Consider the following 25,000-nt stretch of genomic DNA (forward strand, 5'->3'; position numbering starts at 1 on the left):
TATATAGTGTGAGTATGAGGAGATAAAAACCTTTTTGTCGTTTTCCTTCGCTGCTAGAATTCCTTGATTCTAATGCAAGAAAATTGTAGTATGATTTTCCTGAAGAAAAAATCCCATGTATGGTTTTTTCTTTATAGTTCGTATTATTTTTTTCACATTTTAAAATATAATTCGAGTTTATCGATCTTGTTACATTTGGCATAAAAATGCATAAAGCAGAAAAAATATTAGATACAGATCATAATATAAAAATGGAAGAACATGTCATCTTGGCAAATGTGAAAGGTGGTACCTTGTATGCAGTATGCAGTTGATGTTCATTTTGTTCGCAAACGTGAATATAGAATACTTATTTTACAAAATGAATGTAAAAACTCTCTCTCTCTCTCTCTCTCTCTCTCTCTCTCTCACACACACAATTTCTGTCGGACAAAGATTAATATTTCCAGGACAATAATTTCCCCGGGCAGGCGCGTGTCTGAGTGGTATGCTTCCAATAACGGCAATTTTTCCTTCCCTTGCAGCGTGCTGTTCGCTGACATCGTCGGCTTCACTGCAATATCGTCAACGTACACAGCATCCGAACTCGTCAAGATGCTCAATGAACTCTTCGCTCGCTTTGATGGCCTGGCAGAGGTGAGTCGACTGACGGGGGGCATTGAAACGGGAGACGTTTCTTTGGTGAAAAGGGGAGAATATCTATTTAATTGTTGGATTGAAGTGAATGAATGGTATTCTCTTTTATAAGAAATTACTGTTAATTAGCAGGTTTTTATTGTATATAAAGGAATGTGGCTATATATATATATATATATCTATATATATATATATATATATATATATATATATATATATATATATATTATATATATATATATATATATATATATATATATTCATATTTATATTTATATTTATATATATACATACTGTAAGTGGTAAATGATTCGTTACCAGTGGGATTCAGGTCACGTGGTGGGTCGGGTCGAGTGGTCAAAAGTCATCGTACATCGTTGATCCCAAACCATGAAACTGTTCGAATCCCACTGGTGCCGAAGCGCTCATCAAGTGTAATCCCCCTTTGTTGTAAGGTATTCCCGAGGTACAGTGAAGTGGATTGTAAACGATATTTATGACTTAATGTTTGTTTGTACATGCAGGGCCTACTTTTATACGCAAAAACACACACGCGCATATATATATATATATATATATATATATCATATATATGTATATATATATATATATATATATATATATATACATATATGATATATATATATAATATTATTATATATATATATATATTATATATATATATATATATATATATATATTTTGTGTGTGTGTGTCTTAAGGGAGAGAAAGTGAGGATGTAACTTCGGTGCGTATGGGCTTGCCGGCAAGTGTTTTTTATCTGTAAACATACGCATGTGAAGTTATAATTTTGGCCTGTTTTTCTACTCACCTTTTCCTTTGTCGCCCTCGCTTACATGCGTTCGTTGCTCACGGCAGGTTACATTTACCTAATGAAATGTGAAAGCGTGACCAGGTGTTCCATAATGAACCCTGCAGAGCTTCGTTAGGATATAGGGAAGGTCTCGCTTGTCTGTCCGTCTTTTTCTCTTCTGTTTTCTCAGTCATTGTTAGATAATGGCAGAATTCGAATGATATCATTTAGCAAAAGTAGTATACTAAGAACTGTATTTTTAAAAATCTAGATATGCTTAAGTTATACCTTACCAATACTGCTTCCAATATTAGGTTCTGCTTTACGTACTCTTATTTTTACCATTATTTTCAGATAATTTTTTTTAGAATTTTTATTCAAAGAAATGTCTCTCGTTTCCTTCTTTATGTAGCGATTTCTGTGGTATTCTGGAAATTGTTTATTTCTCTTGACATAATCTCGGATGAATTTTAAGTTCGTGCAAGTTTGACAATAGTTTTTCATACCAGGATTATTGTTGCAAAATAGGAATTTTCAGAACTTTCGTTCATATTTTACTCACTACTTTCAATGGACATGAGCTTGTGGTTACACTGCCATTATTGTTTTTGGAAAATCGACACTATTGACATGGTTATCCGGATAAAAATCTGGGCAGAAATTCACCTGAAACTTTGAAATTTATACCCACCCTGTTACCGATGATATACGAGGATCTACATCTGACCACATTTTCAAGATAGCCCACGAATTTTAACCATGGTCTAAAAACCATTCTGTTGAATCTCGATAGTGATTCGTACAATTATCTGGATCGTGAGAATGGATGAGTAAAGGGATAAATATTTAAAAAGAATTAAAGTATAGCTGATTGTGTTTTTTTAGATAATCCTGGGATTTTATAACGATGCACATCACCTGAGGAGCTGCGTGCCTTAAAGTCATATTTTTTTCTTCAATCCAGTTTACGTTATTTCCTTCTCCCTTTGAACTTTAAAGGGAAAATCGAGCAGGTATGTTCCTTTGCATCTTTTAGCTTCATTGGTGCAAAAGGAACGTCGCGCCATATATGTTAAGGTATCCCGAGGGCCACCAGTAAAGGCTATTTGTTAACTGCGCCGACAAAATGGTAAATATACAACAAGAAAACGTGGACGTTTCTCACAAGTTTGGCTCCGCTATACCGAGGCCTCTAGCAGTGAACATTTACGCTTGACTATACCTAAAATATTTTCCTCCAGAATTCCATGGTGGGATATTCTCTGAATAGATATCTTACGACATTGCCTTAATAAATGCTCTTCAGTACTCCTCAATAAATATCAAATACGTCATAACTACACGCACCCAAAAGATGCTTAATATGAAAGCATTAACAAGAACCAAAGTAATAAGATAAAGTCATCTCTGTGATCAAGGTTTCTTTTTCCATAGCTCAAATATATAATGAAGTCCATATGGATTATACATTGAAGGTCCATATAAAGCCAACGAAGCTATCGATTGATTGTGTCATATCAAACGAGTTTGGTTGATTGACTTTGTATCGTGTTTTTTTAGAAGAGGTCACAGTGCAGTTCTCTCTCTCTCTCTCTCTCTCTCTCTCTCTCTCTCTCTCTCTCTCTTTCTCTCTCACTGAGGGACGTGGGGCAGCCCGAACAAGATGTAAGGTCTGTAAGGTCTCTCGACCATTTTTCATCGTGAATGAAATAAAGAACTATTCAAGCTCTCTCTCTCTCTCTCTCTCTCTCTCTCTCTCTCTCTCTCTCTCTCTCTGAAGGTGAACTAATTATCATTATCAAATAATGGTCAGACCATTTTAAAATCTCTTTGTGAATAAAACGAAAAATTATCCAGTTTCTCTCTCTCTCTCTCTCTCTCTCTCTCTCTCTCTCTCTCTCTCTCTCTCTCTCTCTCTCTAATCTGGTAACCTCACTAACAACCCCAGGGGCTTTTTCATCTGTTAAATAAACGAAATTAAAACTTGTAATTTGCTCTTGACTTAAGTTCCCCGAGGGTTCAAGGGTTCCACCCTAATTGTTACATTACGCGATTCGTGCAACTATTTAATTTGCAAACTTCCTGGAGACGTCTTGAAGAAGTTTTCCACGTTCATTCCGGCCTCGCCGCGGTAACTTATATGAATTTTTAATGAAATCTTGTGAAATCTTCCCTAATTAGATCATTGTAATCTCGTGCTGACTCCCTTCGTTTATTTGGGATTATGTCATTTTTATTATTATTATTATTATTATTATTATTATTATTATTATTATTATTATTATTAATTAATTTATTATTTATATATATTGTGTATGTGTGTGTGTATGTGTTTGATATAAGGCCAGTACGTAGAAGCCTTTAAGCTCAACGAAAAGTTCAGAATCTTGGTTGCTTGATATTGAGAAATTATTATTATTATTATTATTATTATTATTATTATTATTATTATTATTATTATTATTATTATTTTATTGAAGAGAGCAGACCCTCATTTAATCCGTTGAAAGAGGATAGCTGCTAAAATAAATAGCTGCGTCAGCCGAATTGATTTAGTATAAAATTTGTTCAGTCTTTATAATTATTCTCTTTTCTTCAATCTGGACGATTTATAAAACTTTGCTAATATTCATATGTGGAGTAAATCAAATGCGGAGAGTAGATCCCGCAGAGTCTTTAGTAAGGCCACCTCTTCAGGCAGCAGAAGTTTGTTGTAGAAGACTATATTCTTTGCTGTCTTTAGTAGGGAATAAATATCAGAATGGCTTTAAGATTCTTTTAGCCAATTATGAATATTAATGTTGTTAATGGTCAATTATTGAAGAAAAGAGAATTCATACAAAATCAATATGGCTGATCAAGCTATTCTTTTTACCATATTATTATTATTATTATTATTATTATTATTATTATTATTATTATTATTATTATTATTATTATTATTATTATTATTATTATTATTATTATTATCAATGATAATTTTGATATTCAGCCTTTCTTATAGAACATTTAATAAGAGACCTTTAAAGTTGCTGAGCAAGCTAATTCAGAATAGAATGCCCATTATTAACGAAGTGACAAACTGGATCGAACAGAGTAACGAAAAATAAATAACAATTACTTGGAGTTGATTAAGAATCATATCAGTGTGATCTAACTAAACAAATTTGAACTGATAAACTTATTTTTGTTGTATTCTTCCCAAAAATATTGATTGTTTGCAATCTTCTAGCTTATCTGAATTCCCTGAGACTTAGAAAAGAAATGTTAATGGCTCCGGACTCATTTGCCATAAAAAAATTCACTGTAATGAAAACGTGTGAACCAAGATTCAAATTCCCATTTCATCATTTCAACTTGTATTGAATAACAGTTGATAACAAAATGAAAGGTATGTCTATCACCGTACTCTATTTTTCGGCCAAATTAGTTTAAAACTGAGATTTAAACAGTTTTACTCGTACGAGCAAGAGCTATTGCTGGCATAAAACCACCCTAATCCAATAATAGTAACTAGACGTCTATGAAAGCGTAGATATATCCTGGAAAAATGTCTTCTCAGCAAAATTATTAGGCCCCTCCATCTCTTACTACGTATGTGTATCGTACTTGAATTTTAGCGTTAAGTTATATCTTGAATATAAGCATTGGCACATCATAGTTAACTTCTTGGTTTATAAACGTTGGTTATACTGCCCAGGTGATCTGACGAGAATCCGTAGGTTTTCCGGACGAGGCAGCGATTTCAGATTGATTTTTGGAGTACGGACGCTTCGATTTTCATTTATTGGCTGCCATAAATTTCCTTTGATTTACGAAAGAATTGTCTGTAAATATGCTTCCTCGTATTTCCGACTAGACGTGGAAGTGAAGATTCTACTTGTCGCATATTGAGAGACTATCAACTACCATAGACATTCCAGGTATCGTTGCTGTTCCATTAGGATGGATACATTAAAGCCGTCACTTTTTTAAAATTTAAAGAATGTATTAAAGATGTCGTCTACCATACTGCATATCTTGGTTGGGAGGCTGTATAAGGAACAGAGAATGTTGCATTTATCGTCATGTGTATGCATAAAAAATAATGCTGGTTTAAAAACCAGTCTTTCCACCATTTTGTTCTATTTCATAATAACAGACTTTATTGCAATGTGATTTCACATAACGAAAATAAATGCGTCTCTCTCTCTCTCTCTCTCTCTCTCTCTCTCTCTCTCTCTCTCTCTCTCTCTCTCAGCCGCTAGTAATCTACGCTCCATGAAGGCAACTTTTCCGCAAAATGAGTTTCCATGATGAGGATATCCGACAACGTTTTGTTCTTCGTTGGATTGGTATTTACCCGAACTTTTTCAACCTCATGATAACAGTTCGAGTGACCTCGAGTTTTTTTTTTCCTCCGCCTGCATGATTGAAACAATTTTTGGTTTTTCCTCGGATGCAATATGTGATTGTTCATTCTGCTATAATTTTTTTTTTTTTTTTTTTTGGGGGGGGGGTTTTTTTTTTTTTTTTTGGGGGGGGTGGTCGGTTAGGGAAGGGGAACATGTAGCTCTTCATTCTGCTATGAGTTTTTATATATATATTTTTTTTTTTGTGGGGATGTTCGGGGTTTGTGGGGGGGTGGGGGTGGCATATTCAGCAGTCTTCGGTTTCTCAGTCATCAAAGTTAAGCGACATTCGTTTTAGCCGGCGCTTGAATGGGTGACCAATAATGAATGCAGGACAGCAATGAATAGGTGGAACTTTGCGTTTGGTCAGTACTTGGATAGGTGTCCATCCACCAGTATGATAGCTCTAGTAATATCACCCAGTACCCGATGCGTTGAAACAAACCAAAGGCCATAGATTTCTAGTAGCAGTAGCTGTCGGTCACAGTAAGGCTCGAATAGGCACCAGAGTGAGCATTAATCCCTCTTTGAATCATATGAGAATATTGAACCTGAAATCCTTTGAGCGTTGTTCCTGCATAAAACGTCGTAATTGGGCAGAATGGAAGGTTCCGACCATTGTGGGACCTCGTCTGTCAAAGGCAGAATAGGAGGAAAGACATTTGCGTCTCGTTGGATTAAGTGTTATCACGTCCACTCAGGCCTTTCACGAAATTAACTAGTAGCAGCCATGAATGTCTAAAAGAAATTCTCTCTCTCTCTCTCTCTCTCTCTCTCTCTCTCTCTCTCTCTCTCTCCATATTACGTATTCGGTAAGAGTTCGGATATAGATACTTATAATACACCAAGTGGGTTTTAAGTGTATATCATGTAATGTAGAGGCCAGCGATACAAGCAGCACCCTTTTAAGAAAGTTAAAAATCTACGTATGAAGGGTTAGAGGACATTAAGAGTTGCGTAGCCTACTTTTTCTATGTCTGTTTATTTATGCACAGGTTAATGAAAAGCCCCTGAGTGGGGTTGTCTGTATGGTGTTGGCCACCTCGGTGGCCGCGAGTTGGATTCTCTGGCATTCCATTGAGGTGTGAGAGATGTGTATTTTTGGTGATAAAAGTTCACTCTCGACGCGGTTCGGAAGTCACGTAAAGCCGTTGGTCCCGTTGCTGAATAACCCACTGGTTCCATGCAACGTAAAAACACGATACAAACAAAACAAACAAACAAACAGGTTAATGAAGTAACATTTTCCTTCATATGAATTAATGGATAAGTCATCGGTGCTCAAAATAATCATTGCTGACACTTATTAAGAGGTACGGCATATAAGAATAAAGTGGAGTCAAAAGGGGAAATGCGGTTATGACAAAGGCTTGAGCGTTTGGATAACTGTCATCCGTCATTTTAGTTTTCGTTTATATTTTTGTAGATCATGATGAAAGATGAAATGATACGCAATCTTGATATCTCTTTTCATAGTGCACTGTTTGTTTACTGTTCTGAAAAAGTTTGTAGTTGACGTTCCCTAAGCATTCTAGGTGTATACGGACTCTGTAATCATTTTAGGCTTGGACCACAGAAGTGAGAGCCCGTCTTTCATCTGCTATTCTATTTGGCTTTCATTTGCCCTCTTAATAAATTAAGAGTTCCGGTAATCAAGTCAGCCAGCAAAGAAGATTTGAGGCGAGGTCTAGTAGGAATAAGAATAAACACATTAGTTGCCATTGCATGGAAAATCTCTGTTTTCTAGGAAAGGTTTAGTGGCACCCTCAGTCTCCTGCTGTCAAAAATAGCATTAAGAAGCCAAATATTGGTAAAGGAAAAATTCGTCTACGTTCGAGCTCGTATGGCACCCGCTTAAACGAACATTCATGACTGGATTCCATTGCCACAAGATTTACACTTGGCAATCATTTAACACAACTTTTTGAGGAACAGCACTTTGGAATCTGGATGAGCTTAAAATTATGGCTTGAAGTATTCGACTTGACTTTATGAAATTTTACCCATGAGAGATCTATCGTATTTTGGAGGTTTGGACGTAAAGTTAAACAGGTATTAAAGTCACTTAATTTTTCAGTCATAATTTTTACACAAGTTATGATAATAATAGAATAAAACGCAAACTGGTCAAATGGCATTGGCAGATTGGACTATGAATGGTCTATGGAACATTACCAAGAGCTTTTGTGCCATATTCCTCCAGGAAATCCAATCAGCCCAGCATAAAGGATGTACCCTGATAACCGGAGTCTTGCAATGCGTCTCCTATGCACCCACATCCTTCGTCCTCCCTGAATGTATTAACCTAGTTTTGCGACTCTTCGGCTGCGAGGAAAGCCTCATGAATTGTGTAATCGAAATTTGACGTGAAACCTTCGTCCTCCAGAGGGACGCTGTGTCTTATGTACACAATCTAGAGTCTGTCTTCCTCTCTTTTTCCCTGGGTAGTCCTGCATATACCCTGTAGATATCACTAACTTGATTGTCAGTCAGTCTGATCCATCCCTCTTACCATTCAATTTAATAAAGTAGATTTTTTTTCATTTGTATTTCCTTACGCATGCATCTAATATGATTTGAGGGGCGTTTGTTAAAGTCCATTAACTTATCCTTTTCTGATATTGCCAAGTTCGTGTTTACCAGACGCGGTCTCTTCATGAAAACATGAAAACCTTGTGCAACTTGGTAAAAGTATTCAAGCAGTGTTTTTTTATTATTATAAATTTCTCGAATATTTTCTTTTATCGTATTAACTGGGCTGCTTTAATCAATGGATCCCTTGGGCTTGTAGCATTCTGCTTTTCCAAGAAGGGGTGCAGCTTTGCTAATGTTGATGATAGTTAATTGTTATCCCCTGACACAAAAGAGGTCTGCTTGACAACGACAGTCCTTAAAATAGATTGAAAAGTTCGCTACTAGAATATCATCGACACCACTGATTATAAATGTATTTTAAACCGTGCCTCATTGAATCTTACGCATAAATTTTGGGGAATAAATACAAAATAAAATTATTTATTATACTTTTTAAATCAAACTAAAGGGATTGTGATATCATGTTCGACTGTCACCTCGGCAAGAGCAATATAACAGAAAATGTAGCAATTGAGTAGAGGCCGATATTCCTCTTAAATCATACAGGGAATTAGACTGACGTTAATAACGCAAGCAGTGGTCCTTTTGGATTTTTAAGTAACGCTAAGTGAATCCAAATGAAGGCTTCTGTCACATTTAGTACCCCTCCTCTTATAAACAGAAATGGACTAATATTATCAGAATTATTCAACTGAAACGTTTCCCAGAAAGCGTAGTATTTGTATGACAAAATCTTTGCGTATATAACGCATTTATGAATCCAATGCTGGCATCTTAAGTTCAAAGTACGATACGTATTCACGGCTCTCGTTATTCAACACTTGACGTTTGTTTTCCACTGATCCAACTGTGCTCATAACAGGCAAACAATCTGAATATTGTCTTAGTGAAGAACAAAGCCACCCGGGAAATCTCTCTCAAAACGATCTTTTCACCTGTACCTAAGACTGCGTTGCAAAGCCATTGTTCAGTAGCAACAATAATGCGTTGCGCCTGAGATAACACGAGCCTGCTTTCATTTGTAAAGGCGGACTGCTAAAATTACACAGGTCGTACAAGTCAACCTGCAACGGCTGTTGCATCGGTGTCGCACACAACCAGTCCGTTGTATTGTCAGAGTGGCATTGGAATCATCCTGTATCCATTTAAGAGGATTTATCATTGCTGTTGTTGTCTAAATGTATTGTTTTTGTTAATTTATTTTCAAGTGTCTATTCTCTATTTATTCTTTTTTCGGTTGCAATGCAACTAAGTCATGGTCGTTTTCTGTTGTATACACATCAGATGCGAAGGTAGAAGTTACGCTCTTTTCAAGCTCAAAATAGGGAAGGAAAGGAAAAAAGGGAGCTTGACCTCAGATCATTGATCTCGATCGGTTGGCGAATGAATCGTTTTTAAAGTAATTTTTATTTGTTTATTTATTTATTTATTTATTTATTTATTTTTGTGTAACTTGACTCGGAGGCTGATTCACCAATGCAATACTGTGTGTGTGTGTGTGTATATATATATATATATATATATATATATATATATATATATATATATATATCTAATATATCATACTACATACATACATACTATACATACATACATACATACGTACACACATATATATATATATATATATATATATATATATATATATATATATATATATATAGCTTTTTACAGTAAGGGGTTGGGAGGGCAGCCCACAGAGAGACGACCCAGGAGTGTGAGGGGAAGCTAGAGATGTATTGATATATATATACATACATACATACATACGTACATATATATATATATATATATATAATATATATATATATATATATATATATATATATTATATATATATATATATATATATATATATATATATATATATATATATATATACATACATATATATATATATATATATATATATATATATATATATATATATATATATATATATATATAGCTTTTTACAGTAAGGGGTTGGGAGGGCAGCCATACAGAGAGACGACCCAGGAGTGTGAGGGGAAGGTAGAGATGTAGTTTGGAGGTGCGTTTGAGAGGGAGTGTTTGGTAAGGGACGGGAAAAGGAGGCATGACTTTGGAGGTCGCATCCTCCTCCTCCTCCTCCTCCTGCTAAAGGTTAAGAGGCGAGGTTGAGGACGCTCGAGGAAGCGTAGCCTCCCCAAGTGCACCTACTGACGAAGGCAATAAAGGCGATGATCCCTTCGGGGAAGGATATTAACTTCGCCCTTATCGCTGAAGGCGGTTGTCACCTCGAATCCAGTCTTTCCCAAACGTCTCCTGAGACAGGAAGGAGAAGGAGAGAGTCAGAGGTGAGGTGGGACGCGATATCAGGCTTAGACGAGGAATGGGGGGCTGGGGGAGGGGGTGTTAAGGTAAGGTGGCGTGGGGAAATGAGGGGAGCGGAGTGGAAGGTATGCTATTATCCACTCCCATTTCATATAATGCATTTTTGCCAAGGTTCAAGTGGGGTTTGAAGTACAGTCGCCCTCGCGTTGGGGGGAAATGTCGAGATATATTCTTTCTTTGCAAACTGACTACGAATGCCATTACGGCTCCTGCTGCTTTTTTTTTCTTTCTTTTTTTTTTCGAACGTGAATGCCATTGAGTTTTGTGCTTTTCCAGTTCCGTATATTACGAACCCCTTAGGAGGGCAGTGCCGTCAGTGCACCTCCGTGTAGGAATTACTTAACGTTCTTTGCAGCGTGCCTTCGGCCTCTAGCTGCAACCCCTTTCGTTTCTTTTACTGCACCTCCTTTCATATTCTCTCTCTTCCATCTTGCTATCCACAATATCCAAACAATTGAATCATAGTACAACTGGGAGGTTTTCCTCCTGTTACACCTTTCAAACCTTTTACTGTCAATTTGCGTTTCAGCGTTGAATGACTTCATAGATCTCCGTGCTTGGCCTTTGACCTAACTTCTATATTCAATTCAATTCACGTTCTATTTCGAAATTTTGATTGTTCGCCGTTTCTTTATACTTAGTTTGGAGGCCGTTACACGTATCACATAAAATTTTATATTTTGTTCGTTTGGATTTCAAAATCGATCAAGAATGAATAGGACAGGATGTCGACTCTGTCCTAGACGTAGACAATAGCACAATAGTAAATAATGTTCTAGAGACAAAGAAAGATACGTTTTCCATGAAAATACCATGTGTGTACACATGAATGTGAGTAAACATAAACTAAACTGGCGAATTGGGAACGGAAAAATATTTGATCCTACTTCTGTTTGTTTCTGCTTTGAGTCTTGTGCAAACAAGGCTTTGTTTTCAGTTTTTTTGATCAGGTGGCGATTACTCAGCTTTGGAGATTTAACTGTTGCTTAATAGATTTTTGTTTTTGTCTTTTTTAATTAGTTGTAAGAGATGTTATCATAATCGAGGCCAACGTCTGTGAGTTCATTGACACCCCATACCAAGGTTGAAGTATTGTGCCAACTGCGAAATAATAGAGCGTAATTGTACTGGTATAAAGATGTCCAAAATCAACGCTAAGCCCCAAATTATCAAGAACTTTAATCAAACTCATATCAAATTTTTCTTCGGTGCATACCCAGGAATGCTATTGGAATCAAAAAAAAAAAACTTGGTTTGATAACACCTACAGATATTAATACCATGAAGCACTATGTATTACTTTAATAAACTGCCTGGTCCGAACCTCCAAGTGTTGCCAGCATCACTTATCAGAAGTTTGGGGCCAAGAAGGCAGTTTATATATATATATATAAGTTTTGCGCCCTTGAATTAGGTTGTTAGGATGTACCCTCTTTCTGTAGGAAATGCAGTTCGATTCATGTATCCCCGTGAGCCGTCCTGTAGATGTTTTCCGGTATACAAATCATTTAAGATATTGGTAAGAAATTGCGTCCAACAAGGCTTCCAAAAGGCCGCTGAAAGTCGGAGGAAAACTGGTTCATTAATTAGCGTAGGTACGATGCCGTAAATAATGACGGTAAGAGAGGACTCGCCGTAGACAGTACGTACCGCCCCGAAATTATACCCAGGTATCTTCACTGTTTGTACTTACATAGAGGTTAGGGGTAAGAAAGGCATGGTGACATTCCTACCTGGCTGGATTATGGCAAACTAAGCGTGGCGTTTAATATCCTTAGAGTTTAGTTGTTGTACACAAGGCTATAGGGATAAAATATTTGGACGAACAGTGTGTTTTGATATATTTAGATATATTTGCTGTTCTCCTTAAATTGGCTGTCAATTTTGGGGGTGCTCCTTCAAAGATTCGCGGTCACTCACACATTCCCCCATGAATGTTTCCACGTAATTGATATAAAAGATATATTTTTTAATAGATATAGCGACACACATATCATTTTATGTAAATTTGGTAACCAAGTATAGCATTCACCCCCAGCGTGCGCTATAGTAGATAAGGCATGTAATGTAATACTGAAATAAGTTGGTATTCATTTCCGCCCTGGTAAATCTCGTCGATTCTATGTCAAGCTTAACTGCCACTGTTTGGAAACGGTAGCTCTCGGCTCCGGACCCCGAATTTACAAACAAATCAGTTTCTGACTGACCGATATCTCTATAGAGGAGTTTTCCGATAGACCGATGGGTCGAACTAGAGGGAAGGGTCCTGCAGCTGAGCTGATACGATGACGGGCTTCTCGATGTAGGAATTACGAGAGAAAATGTTTGGTAAAGATATTTATCGGCTTCGACTCAGAAGATATGTCCGGCTTTTTAGACTCCATATTTGTTTCCGGAGATTATTGTCTGATATGTATTTTTATCCCCTTATATTTGTAGAGTTTGTTCCATAAAGGGCTATTTATTTAATTTGGGTCTTTGTTTAACGTTTTCGTTAAATTAGCAGATATCGGAATTTTCATGATACTGGAATATACATACATACACACATAGACACACACACACACACACCACACACACACACACATATATATATATATATATTTATATATATATATATATATATATATATATATATATATATATATATATATATATATTATATATATATATATATATATATATATATATTATATATATATATATATATATATATATATATATATATATTCCAGTACATTAAAATTCCGATATCTACTAATTTAACGAAAAATTTAAACACAGAACTAAAATTAAATAAATACTATGGAACAAACATACATATACACATACAAAGTCCCTCCTGCGCGCGACATATGGCTGTTTTAACTATAAATCAGATTGCCATTGACAGTACAATACATCACGCGTGAAAGGTCATTTAGTATTACATGCAGAAACTGGCGTGCGAGACGTTTCATTGTTAAGTGAAACGGATTAATGGTTGTTTGCTCACGGTATATTACACCTTGGGTTACTTAGGGATATATATGTATATAATATATATATTATATATATATATATATATATCTATATAGATATATTACAAAAATATAAAATCTATATATGTGTGTGTTGTATGTCTGTATACATGTATGTATGTATACTTACACACACAGACACACACACACACATATATATATATACATAAATATGAATATTGTGCATGATTTTTCCTAAAAAGGCCTAGAAAAGAAATAGAAATACTAATAATCCAGTATATTTCGGCCTGTATACATTGACCGTCGCGCGCCACGGTGGAAAATTAGTGGTGTTACAAAGGCAATATTTGTAAAGGGTCCCAAGGTGTTTATATTCATCCGGTTTAGGTTTATGAAGCCATTCCGACCCGATTTACTTTCTTGTCTGAGATTTTTTGTTTGCTGTGCTTGACAGGAGATGAATTAAATTTATTATCTCTCGACCTTTGATTGCCGGGGTAACCTGGATTTGATTTAACTTTGTTTATTTTTGCTCTCAGTCAGATTGGATTATCTTTGAATGAAAAGGATTCAGGATTATTTTGTCCACAATGTCTGCCATCCAGTGCCCTTCTGACAAGTTCGTGCTAATGTTTGACCTGTGATGGCTGATACCTGAATTTTCTTCCTGTATGAACGCTCTCTTTAAAGAGTCAAGATGACCCCTTTTAAATAGTAACAAGGCGGAATTCGACATCCAGCTTACTTGGGACGCGTGCAAGATTTTCCCCTCATGCATAAGTTGTAAACATTATACTATTCATAACTTAACGTGAAGTGGTCTTTGCAATTAATACTCATAATTAGTACTGCTCATATTAACAACATGGATCAAATACAAAGGACACAAATTAAACCTGTTCATATACTCTCAGTTATAAGTGGAAACACAAAATAATGGAACAGAAACAGTTTCAATTCAGTACACTAAATAAATTAAAACTTTCTAACATCTACGGTCAAACGGAGCCTTGTATGACCAACGAAAATTAAAGTAAATACGCTGTATTTCATTTAAAATCATTTTTCTATTTTTTTTTTTACATTTTCATTCTAATAATTAAATCATAAATATTCTATCCTAAAATTCCTGTATCTTTAACAACGCAAAACGCCTTTTTCAGACCTTTTTAGGCTCTTCCATAGGGCTTTCCTTCCCCCCCCCCCCCCCCCCCCCCCCCCCAAAGAAAAAAAAAAATAAAAAAAAAAAAAAAAACAAGAACAAGAACAACAAGGTAGTTTGTAGGCCTACTCCCCAAATAATAAAAAAATGACTACTCCACTTGATTCGATACGTAAAATCTCAAAAGTGGGCGAAACTTGAGTAACGATAACCATAAAAATGCAATTCCGAACTATAAATGAGGAGCATGATAAAAAGGTGACCCTAAATATACCATTAAATAGAAAACATGATAGTAATCCCATGTAGAGCTGTGCATGAGAGAATTTGATTGAAGGTTTTATTTTCATACATTTCTTGCTCAGTTCATTCGTTCATGATAGGAGGAGCCATAACTGCTATAGACTTTATTGATGAATTGATACCCATTTGTTAATCTGAACCCCTTCACCATTTGGATGGGGTTCCTCCCTTTCGTCAGCAAATTACATTATCGGTAGTTGGTTTTCACCTGAATAGTACCTGTAATCTTTAAGTACATTATGCTTTTCTGCATTTTATTGTTTAGGATTCTGTAGAACATATAAACTTTGATTTTATTACTTATAGAGCCTCTGTGTTACAAAAAAAAAAAACTATATAAGGACGCAATTTGCCTTTGATGTACTATTATTAGTATTTGGGAAAAACTCTTATCTCGAGAGTGTGTATATATATATATATATATATATATACTATATATATATATATATATATATATATATATATCTATATATATATCTATATATATATATATATTATATCTATATATAATTGTTCTAAGGGGTCCACGATAATAAAAAATAGACAAATGTTGAAAGTTTGTGTATAATTTAAAAACCCTTTTCAAAGCTTTCGAACCCTTCCCTGGGTTCATCTTCAGTCCACAGTAGGGTTCAAAAGCTTTGTAAAGTGTTTTTAAATTATACACGAACTCTCAGCATTTTTTTATTAATGTAGACCCCTCAGAACAATTATTATTATTATTATTATTATTATTATTATTATTATTATTATTATTATTATTATTATTATTATTATTATTATTATTTTCAGAAATACCACAGCTGCGCATCAAGATTTTGGGCGACTGTTATTACTGCATATCGGGAGCCCCGAGGAGAGGAGTGACCACGCTGTCAATTGCGTCCACATGGGACTCTCCATGATAGATGCTATCAAGTGAGCGAGCCTCTCAGCGGTCCCTTTCAGCGGGCTCTTCAGATGTCGCTGTGTGTGTGTGCGTGTGCGCGCGCATGTGTGCGCGCGCGCGTGTATGTGCGTTTGCATTATGGGTGGTTTAGTGTCTACGAGGTGGTGTTGGGGGGGAAGTTAGACAATATATATATATTATATATATATATATATATATATATATATATTATAAATATATATATATATATATATATAAGTATATATGAATGTCCTTTTACTGTAATACAACAGTATATATATATATATATATCTATATATATATATATATATATATATATAGATATAGTATATATATATATATAGATATATATATATATATATAATCTTGGGATGTAACTGTCTCTCTTGCTTTGCGTGTCTCCTAATTTGACTATCTAGATATCGCAAAGTTGCATAGAATGATACCGGCAACAGCATCTCTCTCTCTCTCTCTCTCTCTCTCTCTCTCTCTCATTGCAGTAACTGGGAGATTCTATGAGCTTGATTACCAAATGGAAATTTTTCTTTTGAGGTACAAATCGTAAAAGCTCCAATTTAATTAATGAATTATCATATTTCCAATATAAATGCATGAGGTGAAACAACTGAAAGAAATTTTGAATAGTCTGTAGAGCGGCTGCAAGTTTTGTGAGCCCCCATGGGATAACTGTTGCTTTTCACCTCATTTGTTTTGCTGAAAAGTACGATTTAAGGAAACTCCTGATTCATGGAATCGTGTAGGTGAGGGTGGTTCATTTTTATTGCAACGGGCCTAATTAGTACAGAAATTAACCCTGAAGTCATTTGATTTTACTTGTACTTTTTATACGTATTATTTTCTTTTAAAATCGGGCATTTTTGGCTTTTCATTTATTTTCAATTGGATTGTGCGACTTATATATATATATATATATATATATATATATATATATATATATATATATATATATATATATACTATATATACGTATATACTACATATATATATATATATATATATATATATATATTGTATTTGTATATATATTGTGTATATGTATGCATGTATAGGTATATATACATATAAATTATTTATACTCATATGTGTATGCATACATAATTTGTGTGTCTGTACATGTACCTGGTTAATATATACACTTTCATAATAAAGTCAGGGTCTGTTCTTATTTTTTCTTTCTTTTCTTTTCTTCCCATTAGCAATACCACTATTTCTTACGTTTTTCTTTCTAGAGCCGATATTAAGAAAAAAAAAACACCTATTGCTTTGATACTTTCTGTCCCTGGAGATGACGGCGTGCTTGTAAGCACACCTTAGATATTATTATAGTCTTCACTGTCATTATTTATGAACAGAATAATAGATGTTATCACTGTTCCCATCAGTGACAGAATTCCTGGAAGACAGTAAAACATTTCAAGACGCAGTTACGAATAGACGTGAGGTCTAGTCCCTCTATTTTCATTATAAAGATTATTTGTCCGTTGAACAGTATATCGGAGAGAGAGAGAGAGAGAGAGAGAGAGAGAGAGAGAGAGAGAGAGAGAGAGAGAGAGAGAGAGGTGGGAATATATTTCAGGATAAAACATGATTAATTATGTATAATTTTCCAAGAGAGAGAGAGAGAGAAGAGAGAGGGAAATTGAGGAGAGAGAGAGAGAGAGAGAGAGAATAACGGAGGGAGAGATGACAGATTATCCTCGAACCAAGAAAAGAGAGAGATAGAGAGATAGAGAGAGAGAGAGAGAGAGAGAGAGATTAGGGTCGGAGGTAGTAGTGCGGGTAATCATTATGTACTTAAGAAATAAGGGATAGAGGAAAACTTCCGGCCACGCAAAAATGCCTCGTTAGGCGACGAACTAATATAACCCAATAAGAGGAAGCCAATCTCGGGGAGGCGGAGGTTGAAAATAAGTGCTTAAGTCGTCTCCCAGGACGCAGCTTTTTATGAGCTATTTCTTAACTAATTACCTTCCTCTTGAAGAGCTTATCCTCTCCTTGGCCTGGGAAGGAAGATGTTGAATGTTGGGAGGAGGGGGGGGGGGACGTTGAATTTGAACTCTGTAAAGGTGGCTTAAGTATTCACATTTTATAAGAGCACTCAAATGATTGGTTGTATTCAGCTGCTGCGATTGGTCTGCCGTGAGAGTTTATACACTCCCAAGCCTGTCTCAAGCCACTATAAAGAAGGAAAGTTGGGCGTAGGGTTAAGTACCTTTGCCATGTAGCAGAAGTGAGTTTTATGTAACGTAAAACAAACCTTAGCGGTTTGCCGTAAGTGGCATTAGGTTAAAAAAGACAACGAAAGTAGTTTGTGTGTTTGTGCGTGTGTATGTGTTTTTTCTTTTTTTTATAGGAGAACTTAAGATAGTTTGTCTGAGAGGATTGCCAAAAGACATCCATCTTTGGTCAATTAGTACGTACGCTGGATAAGAGGAGGAGATCTGAGGGGTTCACCATAAAGGAAACATAGATTGTTATATGATTATACAGCATACAAGTGCTGTGGAAATGTGTTTTATAATCACTCCACAGAACTAATAAAAGATGGGAGATTTTCATGTGAGTTTTTGTTTATTTATAGATACGAGACGAAGAAAAAATACCAATTACTATTTTCCTTTGTTTATTTATAGATACAAGAACAAGAAACAATACCAAGTACTATTTTCCTGTAAACTTATAAGAATATTAGATTATTGAGAGAGATATAGAGAGAGAATACTGTCACGATTTTGGCATAAATAAAGATTGATTTTTCGGACTTTACAAACTGGTGGCCTGAGGTGGTTTCATAGCTGTGAATATTCATATACTATGTTAAATGATCATGTTAATTACCATGCAACACTTATTATATGATTACGAGAAACAAGAGTTGCGTTGTAAATACCTGGTTTTATGTAACGTCACAGGTACTAGATAGAGCAAAAAAAAAAAAGTAATCCCAATGATGGAGAGAGCAATAAGTTCATAAGCCAAGTTTAGAATTAAACTCAACAAGCAGTTTTAAGTTTTCTGAAGTTTTGCTTTGTAAAGCCTTTTTTATACAGTTTCCACGCATAAATCCACTGAACACACACACACACACACACACACACACACACACACACATTTTTCAACGCATTGTATATTCTTTCCTGGATTCAAGAGATTCTGACACAATTAAGCGGATTCATTTGAATGATCGATAAATATTATTCTCTCTAATTTTTCCCAAACGATATAAAATGGTTATGCTAATTACAGTGGAATCTTTATGAAGGTTACAATTATTAGTGACAAAGCCAGGTGTTGGTAATTAAGATTTTTACTCACACCTTTTATTTGAATAATACTTCTATTGACTATCTTTTTTAATAAGGTCGTTTGTTCCTCTTACTTCTGCGTACTACTTAATTACCTCTGATATGTGGTGGTTTATTCTATTTCTAAGAAGTAATGGCTTGTTAGGCGATGCTTATACTCAGGGTACACCCATCAGCAGCACAGGCACACACGCACATACACAGCGCATACCCGTCGTCTGTAGACGTTTTGAGGATGGGGTGCTGCCGTTAATGAATATTTTTCCTATGCCAGACCTTCCACAGTTCGTCAGAGAGAGAGTAGGAATTACCGCTACTGGTTTGGCCGTTTTATTTTCAGCATCTTGGTCTCCCCTATCTTACTAAAACGCGTTACATTATCTTCTGTCACATTCTTTCATAATTATACTTTTTAATTTTCAGAAGAGACTACGGTTTGATGAATTATTAGTTCACATCCCACAAGATCGGGTTTCTTGACAATGGTTTGCATCTAAAGACTGTCTTGCTTTGACAAAAGATATCAAGAGCTGTCATGTCCTTTTTCTGTTTAGTTAGACGACCTGATCATCAAGAATTCGCTAACAATGCTTCTGTATTCAATGATACTTTTTTTCAAATACATTAAAGATAATGGTATGTACAAATGCGGTTCTGTTTATGATTTGAGAATGCTCTGATTTTAAGGAGGTTGTTTGTCTGTGCGCTGTTTATTCATAACTGTATTTATTTCTTTATTTCTGTGCAGGTATGTGCGGGAGACAACAGGTTGTACAGTGGACATGCGCGTTGGGATTCACACAGGAGCCGTCTTGGCCGGAGTACTTGGGCAACGCCAGTGGCAGTTCGATGTCTATAGCAAAGATGTGGTGTTGGCAAATAAGATGGAGAGCAGCGGCAAGCCAGGGTAAGGATAGTGTCCAAAGTTCGCTAAACCATATGACTTACTGCAGTTATTATTATTATTATTATAAGCGCCTCAGTGGCGTGGTCGGTATGGTGTTGGCGTGCGACCTCGGTGGCTGCGAGTTTTGTTCTCGGGCATTCCATTGAGGAGTGAGAGATGTGTACTTCTGGTAATAGAGGTTCACTCTCGACGTGGTTCGGAAGTCACGTAAAGCCGCTGGCTCCGTTGCTGAGTAACCACTGGTTCCATGCAACGTTAAAACACCATACAAACAAACAAACAAGCAAACAATTATTATTGTTATTATTATTATTATTATTATTAATTATTATTATTATTATTATTATTACATTTTGACCTCTTCAACGTTGATTTAAAAGCTCGGGTAAATGAGTCTGTCTGCATAGAAGGCCGCCTTATCTTAATTGTTTCTGTTTAATCTCACGTTCCTATAAACCGGTTTCTTCTGATTAAGAGGTTAGGGGGTCACACTGTTGTCCTGCCAGTGCTCTGACCAGTACTGTAATATGCACAATTTGGATAACTAGAGCTCGAGTTTAGATATACTATTGTAATACAGGATGATAAAAGTACTTTTTTAGTATAAATGGAATGTCTAGACCTTATCAGGACATTATGTAACCCCGAGTTTATGCACTTGTACAGTTCTCGAACACCGAAAAAAGGGGACGGGAGAAGGTTGGTGAATATCAAATCACAACTGAAATTTGCAATAACGTTAGAATGGTGATGGGAGCAACATTTGGTCATAATGAGCAGGAAAGAGACGAATGTTTGAAGCAAGAAGATTTGCTTATCTAGAATTCTGTTATGTGGATATGAACATATGAAGTCAGATTATTCACAAATATAGAGTATTTGAAGTTGGAATGCCGTCTAGAAAAAAGTAAGGTACGGTCAGTTGGGCGACCTAATCTAACAAGCCTGTCTCTTTCCCTTTTTTCCTCTCTTTCAGTAGGCCTGGACCATATAAGGACATGATGCCTGTCCATTGGTCCCCGGCTCAAAAACGCCTTGTTATGGCACGTACTTCAGTACTAAAGAAAGTAAAATGAAAAAAAAAAGAAACACAATGGATCTTGTACTGATACATGTTAATAGATGGAGTCATTGCCCATTCAATTCTGTTCCCTTCTGAGAGGATTTAATAGATTAAAATCCTATTTGTCTCAGTCTTCCTAGCCTCATTTAATTCAGTCATTTTGTGTATATATTGCATTGTTTTCGCGTCTCTTGTCTACTCGAAAGGGAAATGTATGAGGTAATTAAATTCCTATTAGGAGTTTTAAACCCCCCCCGCCCCCCCCCCCTCTCAGCTCAGATAGTCACGATTACTATAATTTTGCCGTTTCCTTTGTTTGACTAAATTGTAGGTCATGGATATTTTTCTTGTATTTTTTCTTTTCCTTCAAAAATAAAGTATTTCCCGTTAACGAAAAGTCTATGGTGGCTTTTGTTTCATATAATTTTTGAGATTCATAACTTTGTCTTTGCTGTGTAGATTGATTTATGAGAAATTCATCAATTCTCTCTCTTCCTCTCCTCCTCTTCTTATCTCTCTCTCTCTTATCTCTCTTCTCGTGACGAATTACGAAGATTTTGAAGGATAATGCAGTCGTAAAAATTCAGCAAGAAGTTTGAACATTGAATGGGTAAGCATAACATTTTCTATAATATTTTCTATTATATATATATATTATATATATATATATATATATATATATATTATATTTATATATAGAGAGAGAGAGAGAGAGAGATGAGAGAGGAAGAGAGGGAGAGAGAGAGAGAGAACGAGAGAGGAGAGACGAGAGAGAGAGAGAGAGAGAGAGAGAATGAGAGAGAGATGGTCCCTCTTCCCGTTTATCATTTACGCTGCCCTTCACTATTTTTATACGCCTTTGTCTTTCCCCTTTCCCCATTAACTGCGTATCTTGCATTCTTATGAAATTTCATCCAATATGAAAGAATCAGTAATTAAAAGTGTGCTTTCGCAACCGCTCTCTCTCTCTCTCTCTCTCTCTCTCTCTCTCTCTCTCTCCTTCTTACTTCATTCCCCCCTCCACTTCCTACCTCGTCACCTTTGACGCTGTGTGTTTTCATCCCCCTCATTCCTCATTTTTCCTTCGTTTTTTTTCCCTTCATCGTTTTTCCTTAATCCGTTTCCCTTCCATTTTCCCTTCCTCCCTCTGCCTTTATATCTCCCTTTGTTTTTCCATTTTTCTATCCCCTTTTCCTCTACTTCCCATTTTAATTCCTCTTTTTTCCATTGTTTTTCCTTATACGTCTCCTTCCGTCTGTTTTCTCCCTCCCTTTTCTCTGGTACTCTTTTCCATTCTTTCTCCTTTTCCCTCTTCCCAGTTGTTTCTCCCCACACTTCCCTCATCCATCGTGGCAATAAACAAGGCAAACACCCGACGTGCATAGTCTGGGGTTATTGTCTCTAGCTTGAGTAATTTAGGGCAGTTAATTCAGAGAACTGCTATGTTAGATGGGCCTAGTGAACGCTAATTACTCCTCCTCCTCCTCCTCCTCCTCCCTCCTCCTCCTTCCTCCTCCTCCTCCTCCTCCTCCTCCTCCTCCTGTCTGAAAATGGTCTTTGGTTCTCTTTGTTAATATCCATTATTACAGTGTTTGGTTCCTTACGTCACTATGTAAAGGAGTATTAAGAAGTTTGGTTGAGAAGTTTGTGGCATTAGACCTCTGGCATCAAAGTTGGAAGTAAGTTATGTTTTCCCCCCTGTGTTTGTCTTTCTGCCCACAAGTTATATTAGAAATTTATTAACAGGTTTGAAGTAAATATTGAGGAAGTATATTGTTAATCTGACTTTGTGATGGATCCGGATGCTGATCCAGATAATTTCTCAAAAAGGTGTCAATGGATTTCAATGAAATGAGGTGTCGTCTGCGTGGAACCCGGAATTTTGATTCAAAATATGTGGGTATTTTCAGAGAAAACTGAATTGTATGGATGGGTGGGTTAGTACCTACTGAAGAGGTGATTAGAGACTGATCAGAGCCAAATGCAGATCAGGATTTTTCAGTCAGTGGTGGACCCAGTATTTTTGTAAGTATTTGTGAATCTTGTGTGTGGCAGTTTTGATTAGTTTCCTATAAAATAAAACTAGTATTGGGATGGCTGTTTGTCATTCCGTCCACCCTCACATCTTAAAAAGTAATTCTTGGTAATTTTATTTTGTTCAAGGTTAACGTTAACCATGATCGTGTGTCTGGCACTGCTACATGTGCCAATAACAAAGGCCACCACCGGGCCGTGACTGAAAGTTTCATTAGCCACTGCTGAGAGTTTCTGTAGAGAAAACTCCATTTTTGTCATATCATGGACATGGTATCAGTTCATGTAGTTTTAAAACGATAAATTCCTTTAGTTATACGCGCTTTATAGCTCTAGTTTCTTGAATATGAAATACTGCCAAAGAAGTGATGTAATGCAGTCAGTTTGTTTGCTTTTATGCTTGTTTTTTGACCTACGCGTTAACTAGACGTTATGCATCAGAATGTCGTGGTGGTTCAAGTAGATATAGTCTGCTATGTTTCAAAAAGGTCAGAGAAAAATTAATACAGTGTAATTCGACTTGTCAGCGTATAGGTTTGAATTTGGCAACAGTGTAAATTTATAGCTTATTTGTGGTAATGAATAACAAACAGATGAAGTTCCAATATCAGTTGTCAATGGCACAACTATTACTTGTCTTCATGTGGTAAATGATTATGTACAAATACACACAAACGAAAATGATAGTTTACATACATACGACACGGAAATTATTATTCAAGTTCCTATCACATGAAAATGGCTATTAACACACACATACCCGCATTGAATTATTATTTACACATACGTAACCTTCACGTAAATGATTATTTTCATACATAACCCCACATAAATTATTATTTATATACATACTCGCACGTACGTACATAGCCACTCGTAAATCATACTTTAGTCATCACGTCTTACTTTCTGCAAAGTTGAGCTGTGTTCATTGAGGAAGAGGAGTCCAGATTTAAAAGTACCCCGCGGAGTCGGAAATTGTTTTCCGTGATGCGAAGTAAAATTCCCAGTGGAATCTCAGCTGTGAGGTTCCAACGAGAGAGGAATATCGTGGCAAACTGTTTTAATTAAACTGAATTTGAAAACAAAAAAAAATGTTCAGTTGTTAATTTCGAAACGTCTTTGATTATATATATATGATATATATATATATATATATATATATATATATATATATATATATATATATATGCACGTATATTTTTGTGTGTATGTATAATTATATATGAATGTATATGTATATATAGCGTGTGTAATTTTGAAAGGGAGCCAGTGATTTATATATATTATTTATATAATAATGAACAGGAAACCAGCGTTTCGGGAATCCTTTTCCATCTTGATTTCCTCTTTCAATAACGCATGTTTGTTTAGAGAAGCGCATCCCCCTAATTTGCGGCTTTTTTTATTTTAAGTCGTTATATTTCAACCTGGCCCTCTTACACTTCGTCAGATTAACCCATCCAAAATAAAACCTTATTTTAACGAACATACCTCAACTACGTATGTCAACCAACTGCCTC

The 25,000-nt window shown here is 35.8% G+C and overlaps 1 protein-coding gene across 1 annotated transcript in view; it reads left to right on the plus strand.

Annotated features, from left to right (window-relative positions):
- The window catches only part of LOC135222879 (adenylate cyclase type 3-like), a 628,074-nt gene that overhangs the window by 556,480 nt on the left and 46,594 nt on the right, over positions 1-25,000 (plus strand). Inside the window, 4 exon segments of the mRNA XM_064261239.1 lie at positions 525-640; positions 16,030-16,089; positions 16,092-16,155; positions 20,222-20,380. Coding sequence (XP_064117309.1) covers positions 525-640; positions 16,030-16,089; positions 16,092-16,155; positions 20,222-20,380 — 399 coding nt within the window.

Source organism: Macrobrachium nipponense, chromosome 8, assembly GCF_015104395.2.
Source record: "Macrobrachium nipponense isolate FS-2020 chromosome 8, ASM1510439v2, whole genome shotgun sequence".
Classification (NCBI taxonomy): domain Eukaryota; kingdom Metazoa; phylum Arthropoda; class Malacostraca; order Decapoda; family Palaemonidae; genus Macrobrachium; species Macrobrachium nipponense.